At 35.3% G+C, this 24,936-nt stretch overlaps 1 protein-coding gene across 1 annotated transcript in view; it reads right to left on the bottom strand.

Moving 5' to 3' along the window:
* Positions 1-24,936, bottom strand: part of LOC149784758 (uncharacterized) — a 93,675-nt gene that overhangs the window by 23,525 nt on the left and 45,214 nt on the right. Inside the window, exons 7-10 of the mRNA XM_089932782.1 lie at positions 15,428-15,679; positions 11,360-11,478; positions 4,490-4,653; positions 969-1,096 (exon numbers count right to left, since the gene is read on the bottom strand). Coding sequence (XP_089788908.1) covers positions 969-1,096; positions 4,490-4,653; positions 11,360-11,478; positions 15,428-15,679 — 663 coding nt within the window. The remainder of the gene's footprint in view (positions 1-968; positions 1,097-4,489; positions 4,654-11,359; positions 11,479-15,427; positions 15,680-24,936) is intronic.

Genomic DNA, 24,936 nt, shown 5'->3' with positions numbered 1-24,936 from the left:
TAAAACCCAGGAAAAGGTTCCAGCCTCATAAGCTTTCAGACTGGAGGGCCTTCTTGCCTTTGAGATTCTCTTCACAATATAAGGTTTGAATTGTTTGTCTCACAAGGCTGACCTGATAAAAGCCAAGCATGTAGAAGAAGAGGACAGTCTGGGCAGGGAAGGACCATCTGTGACTATGGTTGCTGAAGAAGATTTAGTTTGGCTGGAAACTTCCTGGGCATATCTATAACTAGAACGAGTAGATCGGTGACCCAGGACTGAGATGGATTATCAGCAGCATCTGATCATTCTGGACCTGTAACACATGGATTATTTTCGGTCTCAGTAAAGTGGGATGGGAGGAAAATGCCCTCTACCCCTCCCAAATGACTGACTGTGCATCCACAGCACAACATTTTGGGTGTGGAACTGGAGAGTCTAAGGTGGGCAGCTTGTGATTCCATCTTGTTGCAAAGAGGTCGATCATCAGACGCTCCTACAGTGCACAAATCAGAGTGATGCCTGATCGATGGAGAGACCATTCTGTGTGAAGGAATTGACTTCTTCTGGATAGAGTGACAAGTGAGACTGAGAGTCATACAGTTCCCAGACATTTTGCAGTCAAACAACAAACAAGCTCAATTACCAGAAAAGCTAAAATATTTTCCGCAATCAGACATGATTTAGTTGAATAATGTCAACAAGAAACTGGTTTATTAACATACAGTTGTGTATCCAAGGCCCAATTTGCTTTGTTTGCATTCACTGTGGTTTTCTTTTTCAACATTTTTCATAACTGAAGCAATAAAGAATGAATGCATCTTTTTGTTAACTGTTACCCTGTGCTTGTTGTATCCATTATTGTGCTGATGTGCCTTTAACTCCTAATACATGCATTCATTGTTGTTTTAAATATAAGGCTTTTATAAATGATTAGACTAAGTTGTACTGTCATAAATATTGAGACGTATGTTTTAAAATGAACAGACCTTGATTTCTGATGCCTCTTCGCTGTATATCCTCAGCTTGGCAATTATGTTCAACTGCTCCATTATTAACAATATGTGTTCCTTGTTGTCGTGGAGATCCTGATGTTTTTCTTTTGTCCAGACAGCATCTTCAAATGGAAAGAAAACAGTTGTTACATTGGTAAAGTCAACTTTGCACTCTGAGGTAAATAATTCTTTAGATAACCATGAAAATGAATCTTTGGGAACTGGTTCCACTTAGCTAGAGGCAAAAATCCCTCAAATGAAATGATGCACTACTGGTAGAAATGAATTTCCAATAATCCAAGATGAGACAATTTCTTCCTTTCAACAGCAGATTAGTGAAGCTATCTTTGACACAAGTTTGTACTCACATTTTGTGATGTGTTAGCCATTTTTATTGATGACTCCTAACAATACCTGAAGTTAATCCACAAGACAATATGGGTCATCAATGAAGTTTCATGATCTGATGGCAAAGTCAAGACAATACTGCTAAGAAAATCAAGCCAGTACCAGACCTGCCAACCTATGCAGCTCAATGGCTTGTTGCTGTCTCTACACTTGACCTAATTCCTGGAAATTCTTTTTCCACTGCACATGATGACAGCGATCATATTTCCTGCCACAAGTCATACTCAAATTGGAATGTGATGTCCAATAAGCATAACTGTGTCCCTTCCAGCTTTTATTCACAAGAATCTGAATATTCCTTTTTATTTTTCCTGTGGTGATTATTAACACTTTTTAAGAGGCTTATTTTCCCTGTCATCTTAAACATGCATTACTTGCTGGACGCCATGTTTTAAAAAAAAATTATATGATCAACAGTTTGATCATGCAGACGCTTCGCATGAACAAATGGATGCAGTTTAAAGCATCTGATGGCTGCTGTAAAGTTAATATGGTTCCCTGACCAATTTCACTACTTCTAATATGAAACCTGGATCCAAATCAAACACGGATGAACAACTTTTCCGGATTTTTCGGCAATGATCATGTTTCTGTAGTTTTTGTTTTCATGCTGTAAGTCCGTATTTTAAGGGTCATTTTCGTAAGACTTACGGCAAAATCATAAGAGTTGGCAGGCCTGCTCATTACTGCTAACAAAGCCAAGACTGCTGCCCTTAAAACCAATTTAAAAAAACAAACAACTAATGACTTGTTCCTAAGAATGCAACTAAATACAACATCTTGTCAGAATTCACATGTACATGTGTACAATTCACTGTGTTCAAAGTCTAGTGAAGCACTAAAACATACAAACAACAACCATTGTATTATAATCAGGGTAATTAGGGCTGGGTCTCAAACCTCCCTCATAAAAGTGCAGAAATGGTGGTGGTCTGATATGTACTCTTTTAATTCAGATTCAATTCAATATTGCAAAAAGTGCTTTAATGGAAATCCTATTTCATTACCACTATTCCTACAAGTAGAGTTGTGACAAGATTTTCAGGATGGCAATGTACTATGCCGCAGGTCAAGTAAGCAACAAATGACCAGAAAAAATAACAAATTGCCTTAGTCATGGAGGAAAACCCTATGTCGATATTTCCGAGATTGTACCTGCATTATTTTAATATTGCAGAAACTATATATGATAGAAAGAGTTGTTTTAACGACAATATGGAAATGTCATTAAAGCCATCCATTATGGAGGACTAGCTATTCAAAAGAGTTGTCAGATAGGTAGTCGATATTTCCGAGATTGTATCTGCATTATTTTAATATTGCAGAAACTATATATGATAGAAAGAGTTGTTTTAACGACAATATGGAAATGTCATTAAAGCCATCCATTATGGAGGACTAGCTATTCAAGAGTTGTCAGATAGGTAGTTCATGCTGGCATCATGTTCATCTACAACCAACTGCATATGCTAAGAAGTGTTTTAGTAACATCTATGTGTTCATATAAACAGACATTAAATATAGGTCAATGTATAAACTAAGTAGGACATGTAAGCAATGTCAGGCCTACTTCACCCTCTTTAAAAACTGTGATATCCCTGTACCTTCACCTCGATAATTCACTTAGAACATCAAATCAGGCATGAATCCCATTACACCTTCACCTCGATAATTCACTTAGAACATCAAATCAGGCATGAATCCCATTACACCTTCACCTTGAAAATCAACGTATAACATCAAATCAGGCATGAATCCCATTACACCTTCACCTCGATAATTCACTTAGAACATCAAATCAGGCATGAATCCCATTACACCTTCACCTCGATAATCAACGTATAACATCAAATCAGGCATGAATCCCATTACACCTTCACCTCGATAATCAACGTATAACATCAAATCAGGCATGAATCCAATTACACCTTCACCTCGAAAATCAATGTATAACATCAAATCAGGCATGAATCCCATTACACCTTCACCTTGAAAATCAACGTATAACATCAAATCAGGCATGAATCCCATTACACCTTCACCATGATAATTCACTTAGAAAATCAAATCAGGCATTAATCCAATTACACCTTCACCTCGATAATCAACGTATAACATCAAATCAGGCATGAATCCAATTACACCTTCACCTTGATAATCAATGTATAACATCAAATCAGGCATGAATCCCATTACACCTTCACCTCAATAATCAACGTATAACATCAAATCAGGCATAAATCCCAATAAATTATTTAGTTTTGAGCAAAAGACATATTCAACATGATAATACAAAGGTTTACTTTTAATTTCACAGTAACAACAACCACTGAAACAAATATATTCCTTCTTCCAATTGAAATCATGAGATGCACGCTCTCTGCGTTTAAGGGAGCTGATTAACAGAATGTTTTCCCATACCAAGTTTCATGAATCTATGTAGACAGCACACCAAAAGACTCCTGTGATCAAAGACTAAATGCAAAATACATAAATATGAAATATAGCTCACAATGAGCTTCTTTTGACGTAAGATTGGATATTAATAAAGACATATTTCATAAATTTAATGAGTCTCGCATGAACAGTACCTGAGAAATTAACATAAAAAAACACAAAATGTATCCCATATCAAAATCAATCATAAGCATTTCCAGTAACACTTTTCTAGTGCCATAATTCAATTACACTTCCAAACATTTAACAATCATTGTCATCATCACTATTATCAGGTAGAATTTGCTAAGTGAAATCATCATCTGACGATGAACCATGCTGGTTATCAGCCATTTGGGGTTTTATAGCAAGTACATATTTTAAACAAATATTAAACTGATGTAATCTCAAGATTAAAATAGCTACCAAATGCTTGTTCAAAGTTCAAAATGTTCAGTGTTCAAACAGTTGAATAAAAATGGCATAATGCATAGACCACATTTTTATATGTGCAATTTTAAACTAATTTGCTGGAGAGTTTTTGTAAATCGTTGTTCTTCAGGTGCATGAATCTCTGAAGATCTACACTATTGATTATTTAGCTTAATCAGCATGAAATTTAAAGACGGTCACAGTTTTACAATATATTACAAAATAGGAAATTTACAAACCAATCAGCTCCTGAGACAGTTTTCCTTTGTTCTTAAACTCAAACCATTTGTCAGTGACAGCTGGGCTACTTCTCAGAACAAACATCTCAGCAGTGATGAGAGATTTGAGGGCATCAATCATCCACTTCGGGTCCAAAACAATCTTTTCTTTGAGAATTTCCATGCTGTGGATGGTACACAAAAACAAATAGATGACAAACAAGTTCTAATCTATCAATTCTTGCTTAAAGACACATGGAAAGAAGCAGATCACAATTATTCAATCATTAAGCATGCATATCTTACCAATATGCTGGCAGTAACTTGATATTGAAAATTATGTCTCAAATTAAATTACATCTTGAGCTATCTATCATTTTTAGTGTATCTGTACCAATACAACCTACATGCATATACATGAGGATCCTTTCATTTTTAATGTATGTATACCAATACAAACAACATGCATATACATGAGGATACTTTCACTTCTAGTGTACCTGTACCAGTACAAACAATATGCATATACATGAGGATACTTTCATTTTTAGTGTTCCTGTACCAATACAAACAACATGCATATACATGAGGATACTTTAATTTCTAGTGCACCTGTACCAATACAAACATGCATATACATGAGGATACTTTCATTTCTAGTGTTCCTGTACCAATACAAACAACATGCATATACATGAGGATACTTTCATTTCTAGTGTACCTGTACCAGTACAAACAACATGCATATACATGAGGATACTTTCATTTCTAGTGTACCTGTACCAATACAAACAACATGCATATACGTGAGGATACTTTCATTTCTAGTGTACCTGTACCAATACAAACAACATGCATATACGTGAGGATACTTTCATTTCTAGTGTACCTGTACCAATACAAACTATATGCATATATGTGAGGATACTTTCATTTCTAGTGTACCTGCACCAATACAAACAACATGCATATACATGAGGATACTTTCATTTCTAGTGCACCTGTACCAATACAAACTATATGCATATACATGAGGATACTTTCATTTCTAGTGCACCTGTACCAATACAAACAACATGCATATACATGAGGATACTTTCATTTCTAGTGCACCTGTACCAATACAAACTATATGCATATACATGAGGATACTTTCATTTCTAGTGCACCTGTACCAATACAAACAACATGCATATACATGAGGATACTTTCATTTCTAGTGTACCTGTACCAATACAAACTATATGCATATACGTGACGATACTTTCATTTCTAGTTCACCTGTACCAATACAAACAACACGCATATACATGAGGATCCTATCAATTCTAGTGTACCTGTACCAATACAAAGTACATGCATGCCCCTAAGGCTCATTTCATTTCTTGTATACCTGTACCTGCCACAGTAGAAAACGTTCCCAACCATTCAGACCTGAACAAGAGTACCTATCGATGGCACATTAAATTCCCACACTTTTACAAAGATAAACTTCGAGGTCATTTCGAGGGGTTTTCTAGGACGAAATTAATTTTTTCAAGGTTCACATATAACCATTACTGAATGGAATTAAAGAACATTTTAGATTATAAAACATGCATTTTCTAAATCTAAAGATGGTTCTCCTTCAAGAATCTCCAAAACATCTAAGTCAAAAAAGATTATCTATACAAAACCACAGAATTATCACACGAAATAAATTTGATTATATTCCTATAAATCGGTACGTAAAGTCATTTCAATATACAAAATAAATATTCCAACTTTATTTTGCTGACTTGCATTATTCTGCTAAGTGGGAACAACATAATGAACATAAATTAGTTTTGTTTCAAGAATTCTATAGCAATATATATATATATATATATATATATATATATATATATATATATATATATATATATATATATGCATCTATAGAAAGTAAACATTTCCTATTACAGTATATGCAAAACAATAAAAGCAAATAATTAGAATCTTGTCTTGTAACGAAGAGAGTTTAACCCTGAATTTATCTATGCCAATAAAATTCCAAACAAGATTTTTCAAATAGCCTATTCTCCTTAAGATGATCTGGGTAAAAATCCACCATTTAAAAAACATTTTCGAAAGGGTTGATTTAAATTTTGACAAAAAAACCTTCAAAATTGTAACTGTTGTATAAACAAGGACTGAATATTCTGTAAAATCAACTTGTCTTCTTGTAATTCGTTAAACCAGTCTCCAAACCTGTATTGATACAGGGGCTCGAATCATTTTTTAATATATAAATACAAGGGACCACAATTTCTCATTTCAGCTCTGAGATTCAACAATTTGGACTACAAATTTGGTTTAAAACGAACAGCAGTCCATTTTCTAATCCAGGTTTACTCCGAATATGCCCACCCCAATTCTCATATTTGGACATTTAGGTTGGGGTGTGGGGTCGTTGCAATTGCATTTCGAAAATTTTGAATTTGTCGCAACCGTGCGGTAGCGACATATGGTAGTCGCTTACCAGCAGGCCTAGAAAATTTAAACTTATGTTTTATCAATTTATACCTGCATGAAATCAACAGGAAAATGATTTATTTTCTCAGAAATGGCAAGTATTGTAATCGTTATGTCTTTAATCCGCTGACAGGCTAGACGAAACTACGGCATTGATGAAACCTGACCCGGTACTCGCCATTTGCATTTACTAGTCACTTCACAAATCTCAAATGACGACATCGGAAGTCCATTAGTCATGTGATATCAACAACAAACTCCATTTTAATGATGTTTCAGAGAAATTCAATTATATTAAATGAAAGTCAGTTACTTTTTGTAAAAGCCAGCAATCAGGCCATTCTGATTTCTCAAGCAGAGAGCATATGATAACGTATTAGTGATGTGATACAACAAAACTCCAGAAGTTGTTCTCGGAGTAAAAAAACAGAAAATTTTGTGTTCTTTTGTTTTTGTATTTTTATTACAACCAGTATACAACTTTCATTTAATATTTTTAATTGTTTTCTTTACAACATTAGAAAATGTCGGTTGTTAGATTTATGTACTCATGCAACTAGCAATGACAATAGCGAGTACCTGGTCACATTTCATTTACGCCGTAGTTTCATCGTGTCTCTCAGCAGATTAAAGATGTAAAGATTTTAATACTCACAATTTCTAAGAAAATAAGTAATTTTCATATCCAATTCATGCATGTATCACTCTAACAATGTTCAAAATTTGCTAGGCCATACGGTACGTGGCTATGCTTTGCCACCACGACGTTTGCCTCTTGTGATGCTAGAGTAGTTTTCCTACCTTCCACGTAAGGAAAGATACGGATATCGCGCTGACTTTGAAAATAAAAGTTTACTAGACGAACTTAATCCACTGAGTGTTTGTATTGACTCAACATACGTTTACTGCAAGCACCCAAATGATCCATACTGCATCCTCCAAATATTCTGGTGAGAAATTGATAAATTTAACTCACGATCAGTTCAGTTACGACTCAATTACGTGATTGTTTCGTGCGTCAAGTGGTGGTGGGAAATTCCCGGGTTTTTCCGGATATTTGCGAAAATCCTGGACTTTTCACAGTAAAAAAAAAATCATTTCTCCGACTTTTTCACGATTTCCCGGTAGCCTGGGAACCGTGTAAATACCAGTCTCATGTTCAAAATTCCTTAATGTATAAAACCCACTTAAATATTTCCACTGAAACAATTTTCTTATTTCAGCCACACTGACCTTGATTTATCAACTTTTTACACCCCAATCTAAAGGCATAATAAATAACCCAAATACAAGCATTCCAAAACATGTAGTCCATGTACCTTATCTTTGTGCACCAATCTTGCTACTGTTTGTTATTTCCCATTTTGCAAGCTATCCACAAGATTTGAAAGTTGTAGAAGGTGCAGAACACAAGTTATTGTGTGGACATAGTTTTTCTGACAGTCAATTACTTTAACCGTTGACCCACAAACTGACCGGTTTCTTCCTTAGCCCATGTGTGTGCCATCAACAAAGTTCAGCAACTGTAGACTGTGAAGACCTGAATCTTTTCTCAGAAAAAAACATTCTTCTTTCAGTCACAGTTACCCTAAAAACTAATAAGCTTTTCCATAGCCCCAAGAGCAAGCTGTCCACAACATGGAGTAACTGTAGATGATTGAGAACTTAAAGCTTTTCTGGAGAAACCATTTTGTCTCCTTTCTGTCACAGTGACTTTGGAGAAAACATTTCACCCCAAAATATACGGATGTCTTCATTGCCCCAAATGAAAACCATCCATGCAGGTTGGTAACTGTAGATGGAGGACAACTCCAATTACTGCGGCATACCTATACCAATACAAACTACATGCATACCCATAAGGCTCATTTCATTTCTAGCAAACCTGTACCTGCCACAGTAGAAACCTTTCTTAACCATTCAGACATTAACATGAGTACATATGATGGGCACATTAAATACCCATGTTCAAATATTCCTTAAGATCAACTGAAATGTTAAAACTGAACCACTCCAGAGGCTTAGTGGTTAGAGTTTTCGCCTCGGAATCGGAAGGTCGTGGGTTCGATCCCTGGCCGAGTCATACCAAAGACCTACAAAAATGGTACTAACAGCTGCCTCACTTGGCACTCAGCATTAAGAGGTTAGAGTTAGGACTGGTCAGCCTGGTGTCAGGATAATGTGACTGGGTGGGACATCATGCTACACATCTGCAGCATAATGCACAGTGCTAGACATCACTATAAACTGCCAAACTGCAGACACTGTAACAATATGACTGAAAAATTGTTAAAGCTACGTTAAAAAATTCAAATCAGACACACAAAACTGACAAAAGTTCCTTCTTTTAGCCATACTGATTTTGATTAGTCAACTCTGTACCCCCAACTTTAAAGTATAATCCATAACCCAAATACAAGCATTCCAAAATATTTGGTCCATGTAATGGTTATCTTTTGCACCATACTTTGATCTTTGACCCTCAAACTGACAGGCTTCTTCCTTAACCTAAGTGTGAGCCATCTACAAAGCTGAGCAACTGTAGACAGTGGAGATCTGAGTCGTTTCTAAGAAATAAAATCTGGTTTCAGTCACAGTGGCTTTGACCTTTGAACTTTTCATCCCCAAATCGAACTCAAGGTACTGTGAGAAATTATCTTTAATTCTTTCAGTCACAGTTATGCCCAAACTAACAGGCTTCTCCATAGCCCCAAGAGCAAGCCATCCACGATGTTGAGTAACTGTAGATGGTTGAGAACTTAAGTATTTTTGGAGAAACCATTTTTCTTCTTTCAGTCACAGTGACTTTTACCTTTGCTCTTTTGACCCCAAAATCAATAGTTTTTTTATCGCCCCAAGTGCAATCCATCCAAGGAGTTTGGCAACTATAGAAGGAGCCCAACTCCAATTACTGCACATAAACAAATGGTAACAGATATACAGACTGGAAAAACATAACACTTTACATTGAGTGTATTAAACATTTTCTTTAAAATGAGACAATCATAATGGATAAATATAACACCTTACAAACATAATGGAGAAACATAATACCTTACAAACATAATGGAGAAACATAACACCTTACATTGAGTCAATTAAACATTTTCCTTAAAATGAGACAATCATAATGGATAAATATAACACCTCACAATCATAATGGAGAAACATAACACTTTACATTGAGTGTATTAAATATTTTCCTTAAAATGAGACAATCAAAGTAAAAGGGTCTGATCTGACGTTTGTAGTTTTTGTTATATTATTTTTATTGTCGAATTCTAACAATGAATTTAAATGAACATGTTAGTTAGTGTGGAAAATGCTAAAATTGAGTTGAAAATTCTAGCTAGTTAAGAAACTTCTCGAGTTATGTTCATGAAGTGTTAAATTAATTTTTAGTACAATGTACAATGTAAGCCACAGAAGGTTCAACTGTTTGATACCAATGCAGGCCAGCCCAGGTTTACTGCCTTGGCGTATCTCTTCCTGGAAATGCACACACAAACACACATGTGTATATATATATATATATATATATATATATATATATATATATATATATATATATATATATATATATATATATATATATATATATACATGTATATATATATAGATAGATATATATAGATTATATATATATATATATATATATATATATATATATAGGTTCAAATGTTTTATATTCAGGCACTTATTTAAAATTACCTTGGCATTATAACTAATAATCAAAGGTGTCTTTGCATTAATCAACAAACTAACATCTGAATTCTCAGTATGTATTGCATGGAAAAATGAATTCTGATTTCTTAATACACAATACCCAGTGTATATGTAGCTTGTAGATATACATGTAGCTTAAAATCTTGACTGATAATAATAATTAAAATGTTAAATAAAATAAAAGCCACTGACAACAAAATAAGCAATGATAGTAAAACCTGCTGATATAAATAGCTGCTATTTTAGTTCTCTTTGGCACACTGCATCATTCTCCTAAAACATTACTTAGAGAAAATTTAGATGAAAAAAGTAAACCATGTTGTGGTCCATCATTTTAATAAAACTGCTTAAACAGTAATGTGATACAGTACATCATTTTCATTAAATAATGATTAACCTTGATGTGGTTCATTATTAAATATTAGAATATGGTCAAAGATGGTATTCGTGTCTAAGTAACTTCACTGAAACCCCCCAAAAGGCATCACAAAAACATATCAGAATTCTTAATGAAACTAAGAAATACATTTGTTCTGCCAGTCTTTAAAACAAGAAGTATGTTTCTGTGTGTTCTACAGAAAACTAAATATAACTATTCGCACTTAAATGTTTACCCTTTACTACTGGTAAGAAAAACATTTGCTCACAGAGGAAAATCGACCCGAATCTCACCTGAAGTAAAGGATTGTGCCGATGTCATGATGAAATCTAAGAAATAGATCTAGTTCATCTGTGGCTATCGGAACACCTCCTGCTTTGTTCAAGCCATCCATTATGCTTCTAGGAATCACCTGTAGAGACAAAAGATATAAACCTTTTAGTTTCATCCATGTTTGTTAATTTCATACTTGTTTTCGTCTTCATAGAAGTAACATTTTGTGCTATAATCTTTATTTGCATATGCTGCAACTACATGTGTGTGTGCGTGTTTTGGACATTTAATGCAGCTTAACAATTTTTCATTCATATCACTACGATGTCTGCAGTGTGGCAGCTTATAGTGATGTCTAGCACAGCGACATCATGCCGCAGACATGTAACATGATGTCCCACCCAGTCACATTATCCTGACACCAGGCCAAACAGTCCTAACACTAACCTCTTAATGCTGAACGCCAAACAAGGCAGCTGTTAGTACCATTTTTGTAAGTCTTTGGTATGACTTGGCCGGGGATTGAACCCGCTACCTCCCACATCCAAGGCGGATGCTCTAACCACTAGGCCACTGGAGTGATTGCAAGCACATGTGAAAATAGTTTCTGTATCATTTAAGTGGATAAATCATGCCACGCAAATGTATCAACTTACAAATGTTCATCTTTTATTAAATACACTCTAATAGACTCTGATGATGCAGCATGATCATGCGATGAATGGTGAGTTCTAGATTTTAGGTGTTTAAATTTTGCACATATTGCATATTTGTGGTACCATGTATGTCTTTTCGGAGGGATGGGGATAAAACTAATATTCATTAGTTACCTGCTAATACTGCACTGCTATACCATTTTCTGGTGCTAGACCCCAATCCAATGTGATTATTCTCCACTCCAACTTCCTAATGGAAGTCTTATTAATTGGAGATATCACAAATTTATTTTAAAAAACTATGATCAGACTTAGAAATCTAAGTTAGCTTCCGTCATACAAAATAGTGTCTTTTTTCAACTTACTGATAGACTGAGATTAAAAGAACGTCATATGTGGAGGGAGGGTGAATTAGGCACATATGTATTAGACAATAAAACTAGTTTATAAGAGTAATACATTGCCTGACATTTCGCCAGCCTGGTGAGAGAATGATGGCCACAGATTAATTGCCAAAGTGAACTTACTATTGGCACCAGTAAGGTGCTCTACTACAGACAGGAGTATAAACTGACAACGTTCTTGGTTGGTATAATCGGGCCTAATGTGTAAATACCATTACTCTGGATCAACATAGATTGAAGGTGAAATGATGAGAAGGTGACACTACCAGAATATGGATTGTATTACATCATTCAAACAAAAATGATTAAGAAAGGCCATAGGTGCAGCAATATCCTGGACATTATGGGTTTTGATTTTCATAAAAGATTCCCCACAGAGAGAGGCTGATTTTTTTTATTTTCTTAAGAATTGACTACAAGGTGGCAGCTGCCAAAATGTCAGAAGTACCTATGAGAGAGGGGAAAAAAGAAAGGTCCAACCCTTCTTTTCTCTTTTTGATGACGACATATGGAAAAGGATTCAATCCTAATCACCTCAAAAAAAGATATGACTGAATCAATGGATTTCAAAAAGATCAGGAGCTACCAAAGGTAGCTGCAGGATCCTTGGCCCAAAATGTCATTGGCATAAAGAGAGGTCAAATGTTAATTACCACTGAAACTTAAGCAACCTTTACCAATTGACAAGGCATGAATTTCACTCCTTTTCTTGCACAGGATCAATGGGGCCAACAGGAAGTCATCCTGATGCACCATGGACTGCAGATCCTCTAGAAACATTTTTTTGCCTGCGATTGGGCAGAATCTGACAATGACCTTCCCTCACACTGTCCAACAGGAGGTTCCAGACCTGTATCCAGATCATCAATTAAAACTCAATGTGCAGTTGTTAAAAAAGTGTTGGCCAATGATTGGTGGCCAGTACTTAATGCCCAGTAACTGATTGGTGTCAGGTAACCAGTGACTGGTGCCACTAAGGAACATCTGACAGAAGAATCTCTGCTCTGCAAATCAGAAACTGCATCAGATCCATCTGAGTGACAGCACTGTTTTTTTTTTCACTTAAAAATCTTACAGGGCACCAGCACATTTCATCCCATAGGAATGGCCAAAGATCAGATTACAGTGACAGGATTAAAACAACCAACTGCTGATATGCGTATAATTAGAACATGATAAACCAATCAGGTGAGTGCATGGAGCCTTCATATGCCTGGCCATACTCATCTTGTTAAATAATTAAATGCCTGGCCATACTCATCTTGTTAAATAATTAAACGCTGACAGACAAAACACTAAAATATCAAAAAGACAGTGAACCAATGATAGGTAGAAGATACTAACCCTGACCCACATGCAAAGAAGGGGTAACATTTTACTAAAACACCACTCCCAATAAAACTTCAAAATTAGCATAAAGGAACATAGACAAATTTAGCAAGGAGTGGTGAAAACATTACTAATGCAAAACTAAAAGGATACTTTGACAAAATAAGAAACATCAAGTCAAGTATAATGGCAAATTTTACTGAGCATCCGGATGGATGTGTATGACACGGATTAGTCCAAGGAGAAAGAGGAATATATTCCCCATGCTGGATTAGGAATTAAACCAGAGTTCTTTTCTTTACGGCTCTCCAGTTAGTAATGAGAGGAGGGATCATTTAGCTTGGACTCGGGATGTAGTGCCCCAGAAAATGGTAGCATTGTAACATAAGCAAATAATATATGCTGCTATTAAATCAATTTTCAAGGTACATGAATCTTCGAATCCTGTAAATTATCAAGTTTCCTTCTAATAATTACAAACAGCAGCAAAAACATTAAGAAGCCCAAGAAATAGCTATCAGAACGTTATTTTAAACACTATCTAGAAATATTCTTAAATAACAGAAGAAAGCACATGATGTTATGGACTAATACATTTTAGAGTACTACTGTATCACAAGGACATTGACCAGTCAAAATGAATTTAACCAATCAAAATGATTTTAACTAACCAAAATGATTCTACCTAAGATAAATAGTTGTGAAAACTGGTGAAATTTGTAGTTTTAAAGTCAGTAAGATGATGCTGGGATAAAACAGAAAGACAAGTGTGATGTGAAATCTGTTCATGTACGAGAATCCCAGAAAATTTATTTATGATAAAGAGAGGAATTTTCCACAATGAATCTGTCACAAATTACTGCGAGCAAGTAGTAATAATACTATTCAATTTTTTTTGTGATTATCACCTCTACATCAAGATGACCACCCCAACCAATGGTAGCCAACCTAATGCTTTGAACAGTCATAGCATGGTCTTTATATTCTATTTAAATGGACATGCATTTTCTTAGTGGAAACTACATTCGAATAATGGATGTGCTGTCATGAAATAATTGAAAGTGATCTGGCAGATTCATTGTTGCCCAGACTTGAGAGGAACCTATTTTCCTTCTTTAAAACCTAATTCCATATTTATAAACATATTATTCCAACTTCCTTCAGAGCGACAAAGGTCGCATATGTTGATGGGTTATGTTATAGAAGCTGTATGATTCATTTTATTTGCACACACACACAAAACCATGCACAACAGCAGAGTTTACCAATTAGAACTGCTGTAGTGGCTTGTATGTCAAATCAGGTCATGTAACATATTTATTTAAATATACATGGGTTTCATTCAATCACAATAACAATGGTTTGGTCAAAAAAGGATCATAAATGTGTCATAAATAAGACTAAGCCTCCTAAGTTGTCAACCACATGTATATTCGGTCAATTGTACTAACCTGTTTTTGTTACATTGTCTGAAAGCCATGTATTCAAAAAGTTTACAAATTGCAGTAATGGCCAAACAAATATAAACAGATAATCCACGTTCCATGTTTTATGTGCTATCACACTAAAATGGTTTTTGAGACCGCTGAATGGACATTTAGATGGAAAGCATCAAAACAACAAGTCCTCTTTTGTTATCAAAGTAGGGGTTATGAAGGCTTACAGATTGTCATTCATGTTTTCAAATGTAAATGTATACCTTAATTCCAGCAGCCTTCAGCCTCATCAGCTCTTGTTCAAGAGGAATCCACCGTGCAGGAATCTCCTCCCCCCAGTATGGCTGCTTTGATGCCACCTCTACAATTTTCCTCTTCAAGTCCTCCAATTTACTGTCCACAACTGTGTTGTCAATAGCAAAGTCCTCATCAACCAAGTGAAACCTGGTAGGTTTGTCACTTAGATAAGTGCGGATGGCTCGGAAGTATCCCTCACATATCTCATGACGATATCTCTAGAAATAAGAAGACAGGGACACAGTTAGTAAGAGCAAGTCCTCCTACTTTATCGCTAATAGCAGTATTCACAGAATTTGCATGCATATTCACCAGAATTTATGTGTATGAAATAACTAGCAAAATGAGTTAAGTTTGGTTGGAGCACAAAGATAGAGTACAGTGTCTTTGGCATTTGCACCATCTTTCTTAGTTTTTTTTTATGTGGGCATGGTTCTCAAGCTTTTTCCAAGATAAATTTCCAAATAATGTCCAGGGCATTTCCAGGGTGGAATTTTCGTCTTCAGGGTTCACATATGACCATTACTGAATGAAATAAAAGAACATTTAAGCTTCAAAAATATGCACTTTTCAAATCAAAATATGTTTCTGTTTCAAAACTCCCAAAACATCTGAGTCAACTACATGATCATGCACTAAACAACAAAGTGTATCACAACAAATGCGTTTGACTACTGTATATTCATACACATTGACTCCTGTATATTCATACACATTGACTACTGTATATTCATACACACTGACTACTGTATATTCATACACATTGACTACTGTATATTCATACACATTGACTACTGTATATTGATGCATACTGACTACTGTATATTCATACACATTGACTACTGTATATTCATTCACACTGACTACTGTATATTCATACACATTGATTACTGTATATTCATACACATTGACTACTGTATATTCATTCACACTGACTACTGTATGTTCATACACATTGACTCCTGTATATTCATTCACATTGACTACTGTATATTCATTCACACTGACTACTGTATATTCATGCACATTGACTACTGTATATTCATACGCACTGACTACTGTAAATTGATGCACATTGACTACTGTATATTCATATACATTGACTACTGTATATTGATGCAAACTGACTACTGTATATTCATACATATTGACTACTGTATATTCATACACATTGACTACTGTATATTCATTCACGTTGACTACTGTATATTGATGCACATTGACTACTGTATATTAATACACACTGAATATTGTATATTCATTCACATTGACTACTGTATATTCATACATATTTACTACTGTAAATTGATGCACATTGACTACTGTATATTCATACACATTGACTACTGTATATTGATGCATACTGACTACTGTATATTCATACATATTGACTACTGTATATTGATGCATACTGACTACTGTATATTGATGCATACTGACTACTGTATATTAATACACACTGAATATTGTATATTCATTCACATTGACTACTGTAAATTGATGCACATTGACTACTGTATATTCATACACATTGACTACTGTATATTGATACATACTGACTACTGTATATTCATACACATTGACTACTGTATATTCATACACATTGACTACTGTATATTCATTCACATTGACTACTGTAAATTGATGCACACTGAATATTGTATATTCATTCACATTGACTACTGTAAATTGATGCACATTGACTACTGTATATTCATACACATTGACTACTGTATATTCATACACATTGACTATTGTATATTCATACACATTGACTACTGTATATTGATGCATACTGACTACTGTATATTCATACATATTGACTACTGTATATTCATACACATTGACTACTGTATATTCATTCACACTGACTATTGTATATTCATTCACATTGACTGCTGTATATTCATGCACATTGACTACTGTATATTCATACACATTGACTATTGTATATTCATACACTTTGACTACTGTATATTCATACACATTGACTACTGTATATTCATTCACATTGACTACTGTAAATTGATGCACACTGAATATTGTATATTCATTCACATTGACTACTGTAAATTGATGCACATTGACTACTGTATATTCATACACATTGACTACTGTATATTCATACACATTGACTATTGTATATTCATACACATTGACTACTGTATATTGATGCATACTGACTACTGTATATTCATACATATTGACTACTGTATATTCATACACATTGACTACTGTATATTCATTCACACTGACTATTGTATATTCATTCACATTGACTGCTGTATATTCATGCACATTGACTACTGTATATTCATACACATTGACTATTGTATATTCATACACTTTGACTATTGTATATTCATACACATTGACTATTGTATATTCATACACATTGACTGCTGTATATTCATACACATTGACTATTGTATATTCATTCACACTGACTGCTGTATATTCATACACATTGACTACTGTATATTCATACACATTGACTGCTGTATATTCATTCACATTGACTGCTGTATATTCATACACATTGACTACTGTATATTCATTCACATTGACTGCTGTATATTCATATACATTGACTGCTGTATATTCATACACATTGACTACTGTATATTCATACACATTGACTGCTGTATATTCATACACATTGACTATTGTATATTCATACAAATTTAAAAATGTATATTCATACACATTGACTACTGTATATTCATTCACATTGACTGCTGTATATTCATTCACATTGACTGCTGTATATTCATTCACATTGACTGCTGTATATTCATACACATTGACTATTGTATATTCATACACACTGACTATTGTATATTCATACACATTGACTATTGTATATTCATACACATTGACAGCTGTATATTCATAAAACATTGACTATTGTATATTCATTCACACTGACTGCTGTATATTCATACACATTGACTACTGTATATTCATACACATTGACTGCTGTATATTCATTCACATTGACTGCTGTATATTCATACACATTGACTACTGTATATTCATTCACATTGACTGCTGTATATTCATATACATTGACTGCTGTATATTCATACACATTGACTACTGTATATTCATACACATTGACTGCTGTATATTCATACACATTGACTATTGTATATTCATACAAATTTAAAAATGTATATTCATACACATTGACTACTGTATATTCATTCACATTGACTGCTGTATATTCATTCACATTGACTGCTGTATATTCATTCACATTGACTGCTGTATATTCATACACATTGACTATTGTATATTCATACACACTGACTATTGTATATTCATACACATTGACTATTGTATATTCATACACATTGACAGCTGTATATTCATAAAACATTGACTATTGTATATTCATTCACACTGACTGCTGTATATTCATACACATTGACTACTGTATATTCATACACATTGACTGCTGTATATTCATTCACATTGACTGCTGTATATTCATACACATTGACTACTGTATATTCATACACATTGACTACTGTATATTCATACACATTGACTGCTGTATATTCATTCACATTGACTGCTGTATATTCATACACATTGACTGCTGTATATTCATACACACTGACTGCTGTATATTCATACACATTGACTACTGTATATTCATACACATTGGCATCTTAAGTCATTCTAATTTACAGAATAAAAATTCAAACTATACTGAGGTGCATTATGTTGGTATGAGGAAACAGTAGCATAATGAACATAAATTAGTTCTGTTTCCATACAAACCTTTTCTAAATAAATCAGAATAATCCGTTGTAAATAAAGATATCAATCTATATTGAATTTTGTGTTATGCAAAGTAAACAGTTCCTATCACAATATAAAAATAATTAATGCAAAGTATTATAATCTTATTTTGTATTAAAAAAAATTTCAACCCTGAATTAATCTGTGCCAATCAAAATCTAACAAGTCTTTTGAAAGAACCTAATTTCATAAGATGATTTAACTAAAATTCCATCATTTAAAAAGTCCTAATTACAAAAGGATCGATTTAAATTGTTATTAAAAGACCTTCAAAATTAAACAAGATGACCGCTATCGCTTAACCGGCTTAAAGCAGCTGTTCCATTTTTTAGTGATGTTTTCATGATATTTGTGCTTGTTGCCTGTTTTCATCTACGTTATTGTGTTCATTATGTATTGGCTGTTAAATTCGTATATGTGTTTCTTCATCTCCTTATTTTGGAAATGAGAACAGTTAGACTTTTTCTCAGCTGTCTTGCTCCATTGTTTTTGAACAAACCGCCATCACGTGATACTTGCCAGTCAACCCCTCTATGCTACGATGGACCCTCATTAATTGCTTTAAATGATCACTCCTTGGCTCTGATCACTACATTGTGCTCTAGACTAAACGAACTGGGACTACATTCATTACTACCTAAATGTAAACAGAAGTGAAAAAGAAATGTTTCAAAGCTGGCCAGCATAGAACAGGAAGAATTCCAGTCATCTCCCTTATTTCGGCTCAACAATTTTAAAAAAATTCAACTGTTAATTTAGATAACCTATTTCAAATCCCTATTAATTCATAAACCTTTGTGTCAACTATCCAAGAGATACCTCTGCGTATTGCAATATTCAATGCCCATTCAGTAGGACCACCGGAAAAGCAAACAGAAATAGTTCATTTTATCAACGACCAAAATATTGACGTTTTTTTCCTGATAGAAACATGGCCAAAAACATTAGGCAATGAGCCCATGTGTGCAGATCCAACTCCCACTGGTTACTCCATCAAGTTGTTCCCCCGTAATTGTCACGGAGGTGGAATTGCTGTCATCATAAAGAACTCCATGATAAAATGTCTTAACCACACCACAACATTCAATTTCAACCCCACATCATTTGAACTAGTCCAAACTACACTCACACTGGAGCAAAGGTCAGTCCATTTTTTCTGCCTATACCGCCATCCTCCTAGTAGAAAAAACAAGCTGGCTGACTCTCTCTTTTTGGAGCAGTTTCTGAATCTCCGGGACTATGGAAATTCGATAGATGGCAACCTGATTATTCTTAGAGATTTCAACTTTCACTCTGACTGTCCCGGAAACCCAAATACATCAAAACTCATAGATTCCATTAATGTTTTCAACCTCAAACAGTTAACCAACCCACCCATAAACATGGTCACATTTTAGACTGGATTCTTCATAGACCTGATGATAACATTCTACGGTCCTCCCTGGTATCCCATGATCTTGCATCAGATCACCTCTGCATTATATGCCATCTTGATGTGTCAGTCCCTAACCCTCTGCCTTTATCTGCTACTAAGAGAAATCTCCGTATGATAAATAGAACCAAACTAATGCATGACATCCAAGCTAACCTAACAACTTGCTTACCTCCTACCGCAGAACAACTCGATAACTGCCTGCGTTCATTGCTTGACAAACATGCCCCACCCTCCAAGTGCAGAGTATCAATTCAAAAGTGTTCTCCATGGTATAGCAGTGTTAGGGACCAGATTCGCACTGCTAAAAGAGACCGCCGTAAAGATGAGAGGCTTTGGCTTTCCACCAGAATCACTATTCATAAGCAAATCTATGAAGCTGCTAAGAAGAATGTCACAAATGTAGTCCATGCAGGGAAATCAGCCCACTATACTACTAAGATCATGGAAAGTTCTAGCTGCTAAGAGCTCTTCGAGATTACTAACAAGCTAATGTCATGGAACAAATCTACACCACTTCCAACTACCTTCTCTCCAGTCGACCTTCCAGACATGTTTGCAAATTTCTTCTGTGACAAAGTACAAACCATTAGAGATAAACTTGACACCACAATTTCAATTGACTCGTCTTCACCATACAGTTGGGATACAGAATTTGAACGCAACCATTAGCAGCATTTGAACCTGTCTCTATGGATTTTGTACGTACAATCCTGATGAAGAGTGCACCAAAGTCATGTGAACTTGACCCAATTCCAGCATCACTGCTGCTTGAATGCTTAGATCCAGTATTGCCTTCACTAACTGATGTTATTAGTACCTCTGTCACATCCGGGGAATTCCCATCACTTTTCAAAACTGCCATTGTAAAGCCTCTGCTGAAGAAACCAACACTAGACCATAACGATTTAATGAACTACCACCCAGTTTCTAATCTCCCATTCATATCAAAAGTCTTAGAAAAAGTTGTTCTATCCCAGTTTTTATCTCATCTAAATTCAAACAGTCTTTTTAGCAATGTACAATCTGCATATCTGCAAATATACAAATCTAGCCACCCAACTCAAGTTGATGCTACCATCCAACGTGTAGAGAGATGCATTTCTGATGTGAAATCACGGATGACATGTAACAAGCTGCAGATGAATGATGATAAAACTGAGGCCATTCTGATCACAACACAAAGACTTTCTCATTCACATCCTTTACTTCAAACAATAAATATCAGCAACACCAACATTAAATTCACACAATCAGTATGAAACCTAGGTGTTACTCTGGACAGTACTCTCACACTGCACCAACATGTCATGTACATATGCAAGGCTGCATATCTTGAGCTCAGACGCATCAGCTCAATTCGCAAATATCTTTCAGCTGATGCACTAAAACACCTGTGTGTTCATTAGTACTTTCAAGACTGGTCTATTGTAACTCAATTATGTCTGGTTCATCTCAATATCTGCTCCAGAAACTTCAAAAAGTTCAAAACACAGCTTCTCAGATCATACTTGGAGTACCACGATCAGAGCACACCTCCCTGCTACTCTATACCCTACGCTGGCTATCCATTCGATCCAGAATCAAACACAAAATTTGTTCTCCGTGCTACGTTTCACTGTGGACTCTAGTCCAACACACCTATCTGACCTCACTCATGTGTACACACCAGCAAGATACTTACACTCCTCTTCTGACAATTGTATACTCATTATTCCCACTATGAAAACAAAGTCATATGGACAGCGTTCTTTTGCATACCAGGGCCCAGCAATGTGGAATGAATTGCCCACGGAACTTAGACACAAAGACACAGTGATCACATTCAAGAGGGCTCTCAAAACTCACTTATTTCAACTGCAAGAACAAACTTAAAGACCTAATTATGTTTCCTACTTTAAATATTCTCAGCATGTTTTTTAATGTTTTCTAATTTCATAGTGTTTCATTTGTAATCATATTATATGTTTTTTATCTTATAGGTGTTGTATAATGTTGTAAAGCGCTAAGAGCTTCTAAGATTACACGCTATACAAAGTCCTCATTATTATTATTATTATTATTATAAACACAACTGAAGTTTTGATAAAATCAACATACATTTGCACAAAGTGCAATAAACCAGTCTCCAAACCGGTATTGACACTTACAAGGGATTGTATCATTTCTTAAAAGTTACCTAATATATACAGTGGAACCCCGCCATAACGCGAATTCGGATATAACGCGGTCGTAGCATGGCTCTCGAAATTTCGTATATTCATTCACACATGGAGAAAAAATTTTTGGAGAAAAGTAAAAAAAACAAAACAAGAAATTAACTTCATTTTGGGCATGAGATTAGTTGTGACTTTTAAAATAATATGATCGTGGCATGGTTCCTGAAATTTGAAATTCATTTACGTGTATTTTTATCGGACCGTGAAAATATTTGTTTAACGTACGAGAAATAGTGTGTAAAACGTTTATTATAATTTGGTGGAAGAATTCGCGTATGACTTTTAATAATAAACGATCGGAACTTAACAATTTATCCAGGTTCTTTAAGTGATTTTGGAGAAGTGATCGTGTATGAATTCTAAAATAATACGATATATATAACGTACGAGAAATAGTGTGTACAACGCTTGGCTTCTGAAATTTATCAATTTGAACAGGTTGTGGTGAAGCTCCGTATTCTACTCTAGAAGAGAAAACTGGTTTCATTAGGTTTTTGAATTGTTAAGCCAAAGTAAACATTATCGGAAGTGTTACTTATTACGGATCCATGAGTAAAGCCAGTAAATCGTCTTTGTGATTGTCTTCCATGAAATCTGTATACAGTCGTTGCTCAAACAATAGCCGACATGGGCTTCTTATTTAACTGCAATCACAGCCAAGCAGCAGACAAAGCTGTGGTTGATACAAGAGTCGCACAATTTAATAAACATCAAAGGACGAAAGCCGCCAACATGTATGCTGTGCTTGGCGGTGTGATCAAACAACAAACAGTTGAAAGTAAATAATATCCACTTTATTATCTGTAAATTAAAAGGGTATGAAATTGTACATCCATTCAGCTTAATTTTGTTTTATATAAAAAGTGATTCGTAACCATTGCAGGTCTTCATTACTTAGTTATCGAGCTTTATCTGTGTACGTTGTTTGCTTATATAAAAAAATATTTTACTGTTATGGAAAAGCAAGTTCAAAAACGCAAGTCGTTTTCTGCTAAAGAGAAACTGTATGCCCTAGATCAACTAAAGAAGGGCAAACAACAAACTCAGCTTGCCAGAGATCTAGGAATCAGCGAGTCCACTTTGCGAGGGTGGAAAACAGATGAAGGAAAGCTCCGTAGTCTACCCAACATTCTTGAAGAGGAAACTGGTTTACAGCGTAAAAGGGTTAAGTTAGCTAACGACAATGTCCTAGATTCAGCTTTGTACCAATGGTTTGTACAAGCTCGCTCAGACGGTGTTCCAATTTCTGGCCCAATTCTGAAAGCCCAAGCAGAGAAATTTGATCGCCGTATCAATGGAGATGATTCCAAATTTAAGGTGAGTAATGGTTGGCTAGACAGATTCAAGAAAAGGCACGCTATCAGCCAAGTTCTTGGGTCTGGGGAAATCCGCTCCGCTGACAAAGAGGCTGCCAATTCCTACCCGACTGGGCTTAAAAAGTTGCTGGAGGACGGTTGCTACACAGCCGACCAAGTTTACAACTGCGATGAGACTGGTTTATGTTATAAAATGTTACCCGATCGCACCCTTGCAACCAAGACTGACAGTCACAAACGAGGTTTCAAGAAGAGGAAGGACAGAGTGACTCTCTTATTTTGTGTTAACAAGTCTGGCAGCCACAAAGTCAGACCTCTGATGATTGGAAAATCGAAAGCTCCCAGATGTTTTCATCATGTAAATATGAAGGCACTTCCATTTCAGTACACTAACAGCAAAAATGCTTGGATGAATAGCTCCATATTTGACGACTGGTTTCACAAAACATTCGTTCCAGATGTTCGGGCTCATTTACGAAAACTCAAGCTGGAGGAAAAAGCTCTCCTTCTGCTGGATAATTGCCCTGCCCACCCCCCAGCGGAAAATCTTGTCAGCAGTGATGGCAAGATCAAAGTTTCGTACCTCCCAAAAAACACTACGTCAGAAATCCAGCCACTTGACCAAGGCATAATTTCCGTATTTAAACAAAATTGTCGCCGTGAAATGATAAAGGGAATGGTAGCAGATAATAACGCAT

Source organism: Sinohyriopsis cumingii, chromosome 14 (genome assembly GCF_028554795.1).
Source record: "Sinohyriopsis cumingii isolate HCF-2022 chromosome 14, ASM2855479v2, whole genome shotgun sequence".
Taxonomy (NCBI): domain Eukaryota; kingdom Metazoa; phylum Mollusca; class Bivalvia; order Unionida; family Unionidae; genus Sinohyriopsis; species Sinohyriopsis cumingii.
The sequence above is the reverse complement of the archived record's forward strand: the minus strand, read 5'-3'. Positions and strand labels throughout refer to the sequence as shown.